Source organism: Coptis chinensis, chromosome 7 (genome assembly GCF_015680905.1).
Source record: "Coptis chinensis isolate HL-2020 chromosome 7, ASM1568090v1, whole genome shotgun sequence".
Lineage (NCBI taxonomy): Eukaryota > Viridiplantae > Streptophyta > Magnoliopsida > Ranunculales > Ranunculaceae > Coptis > Coptis chinensis.
Genome location: NC_141462.1, coordinates 14,121,085 through 14,124,024, shown reverse-complemented (window position 1 = coordinate 14,124,024; position 2,940 = coordinate 14,121,085). Strand labels below are relative to the sequence as shown.

Below are 2,940 nucleotides of genomic sequence, written 5' to 3'. Positions count from 1 at the left end.
AATGCAATCGCACTCGGCGAAACGAGATTAGTTAGAACTCCATTTTTGGTCACTTATGCTAACTTCTCATATTTACTTGAGGACAAGCAAAATGCTGTTTGTGGGTGGTTTGATAAGAGCCAAAAACTGTAGTTTTAACCCCTTAATAATACTACTTTTAGACCAATTATGCGAGTAATAAATAAGAGTTAATGCTAATTATGTGCTTTTATGTATTTCAGGCATGAAACTAAATTATGTGCAGAAATGTGCCACTTTGGCGATATAAAGGAGCAAAGGGTTGGTTGCTAAGAAGTTCTGTGATAAAGGCCAAGATTCAAGGAGACAAAGCCTTTATGAGGCCCGGTCAAAAGCTTAAAAGTCAACACGGGCAGAAATAGTGCACAAGTTAGCAGAACTTCCAAAGACCATATCTTTGGACTCATGCCTCAGATTTAGGCCTACCTTACATCAAAACAACCGGCTTGGAAGGATCTTTCCAATGGTTCAAGCCTTGACACAATCAGAGGAGCAAAAGTGGACAAAAAGTCTGCTGAAGTCAAAGCTAGCTGAAATGGGCTTTGTGGACTGAAGAAATTGGGCTTTGGGCTCGATTTTCCAGCCCAAAACATGAGACCTTAGCCCATGCACGAAATTGTGGATCTGGTCTCCTCCTTTGCATAAAACAAGACTTAGCTCTTAAGAAAGGGATAATTAGAGAATCTAGAATAGAGAGTAGCCATTAAAATAGCTTGTAGATCTAGTTTTGAATTCAATTAGTTAAATTAATTAGTTTCATACATTGTTTTAGATTAATTCTTTGAATCATAGTTCTTCATTGATTAGATAAATAAAATAGTTATTTCTTGTTCATTTCGATTTTGTCATTTAAAATTGTTGATCTAATTTCAGTTGTTGTTATTCAATTCTTAGTTATTAATTTAGAATTCAATTATTGTTTAGTTAAATTTAGGGTGATTTTGAGTTATCCCCCCAAAGTTATGTCGAGTTTTGTATTTAACCCCCAAAATTTGAATCATCACAATTAGACCCCCAATCTGTCTCAGACCTCTAAAATCACTGTTCATTTTTTCTATAATGCCCAAACTACCCTTTCAAGAAAATTGCGGGAGCAAATTATTTTTCCCCCCAATTAAACATGGCCCACTCCAATAACTTAGATTAAAACCCCCAACTTAGGATTTTATTTTGCTTCTCACTCTATTTCTCATCTCCTCGCTCGTCTGTTTATATTAAACCAAGCAGGAATGTATGTAGATAATAAATGTAACAATGTAGAGTTAATGAGACGAGTGTTGTACTTGACTAAAGTCAGTAGCAAAACATGTATAATTTATCCATTTTTCCGGATCAAACCACTTGGCTATTGACATAAATATATTGTATGTATGAGCAGAGAGAGAAAAAGGAAGAACCTTTATGCAGTCAAGTGGAGCTGAAATCCTCGGTGGGGTAGAAAAAAGAAATGATAATCAATGCGAGTAGATCCGCATTGAGAAAAGTTCTCAACCAGCTTTGCACGGTGAGGTAAGAAACCCTCTTCCTAAAGGACCATAAGCAACAATTCCAATACTAAGTTCTCTACAAACAGGAACAATTTCTTCCTCGACGTCTCTTGTCCACAAAGACCATTCTAACTGTACAGCAGTAATTGGATGCACTACATGCGCTCTTCTAATTGTTGAAGCAAAAGCTTCAGACAAACCAATATATACTCTATATTTAATTCTCCCTTCTTCAACTAATTTCTTCAGTTCTCCTATCGTTACTTCAATAGGAACTCCGGTATCGATGCGATGTTGGTAATAAAGATCGATGCAATCAACTTCTAGCCTCTTCAAACTAGCTTCACAGGCTGCTCTAACATAAACATGATCTCCACGTATGCTAATTTTCCCATCCGCAAAATGGAGGCCAAACTTTGTAGCTAACTTCACTTTGTTGTGAATGTCTTTGAGAGCTTTGCCTAGAAGGATTTCATTTGTGAATGGACCGTACACGTCGGATGTGTCGAGGAAAGTAATGCCTGTATCGATGGCATGGTGAATTAGTTCTATCATGTCGGATTTGGGCATTGCAGGACCGTAAAATGCCGACATCCCCATACATCCTAGACCTTGTCTAGAAACCTCAAGGCCTTGAGAACCCAATTTCATCACAAAAGAAAAGATAATCACTCATTTAATAGAGTGAGAAGCAAAATAAAACCCTAAGTTGGGGGTTTTAATCTAAGTTATTGGAGTGGGCCATGTTTAATTGGGGGGAAAAATAATTTGCTCCCGCAATTTTCTTGAAAGGGTAGTTTGGGCATTGTGGAAAAAATAAACAGTGTTTTTAGAGGTCTGAGACAGATTGGGGGTCTAATTGTGATGATTCAAATTTTGGGGATTACACACAAAACTCGACATAACTTTGGGGGGATATCTCAAAATCACTCTTAAATTTAATAAAGTTATAATCTTTATATTACGTCTAGTTTTAATTCACATTGTAGTATAATTCCCACCATTCCTCTCATTAGACTTTGAATAGATTAGTCAATCTAGGAAACTTGAATGCTAAAGAACTAAGAGTGGAACAAACTTTTTACTCCACTCTATTTCGATAGAATTGAGAGTATAGAAATCTTTGATAGCAACACATAATTAAGTTTAGTTTCACTTGCGTTTTGAGTTTCATCGTTCATTTCGTAGATAAATTATTCAATTTTACGTTTATCATGATCCTCCGGATATTAATTCTTCATGTTCTATTTCTAATGATCATCCTTCTATTGATTGCACTCCTAGTCCAAGTAATAGCAATGATAATTTGTTGAGTGATTCAAATGAAATTTTTTATGAGCTGTATGTTGTACTTTTAAAGAATAATCATGAATTGCTTAATGAAAATGAGAGGTTAGCTGAAAGGGTAATATCTCTTGAAAGTGAAAACATTGTT

General features: G+C 35.7%; 1 protein-coding gene across 1 annotated transcript; it reads right to left on the bottom strand.

Annotated features, from left to right (window-relative positions):
* Window positions 1–1,505: 1,505 nt before the first annotated feature.
* Window positions 1,506–2,156, bottom strand: LOC147486154 (IN2-2 protein-like). The gene has a single exon (XM_086573665.1). It carries the CDS (start codon window positions 2,154–2,156, stop codon window positions 1,506–1,508), a length of 651 nt encoding a protein of 216 aa, XP_086429791.1.
* Window positions 2,157–2,940: the final 784 nt, after the last annotated feature.

Coding starts and splice junctions, on each gene's coding strand:
- LOC147486154 (XM_086573665.1), bottom strand. CDS start 2,156: ATGAAATTGGGTTCTCAAGGCCTTGAGGTTTCTAGACAAGGTCTAGGA.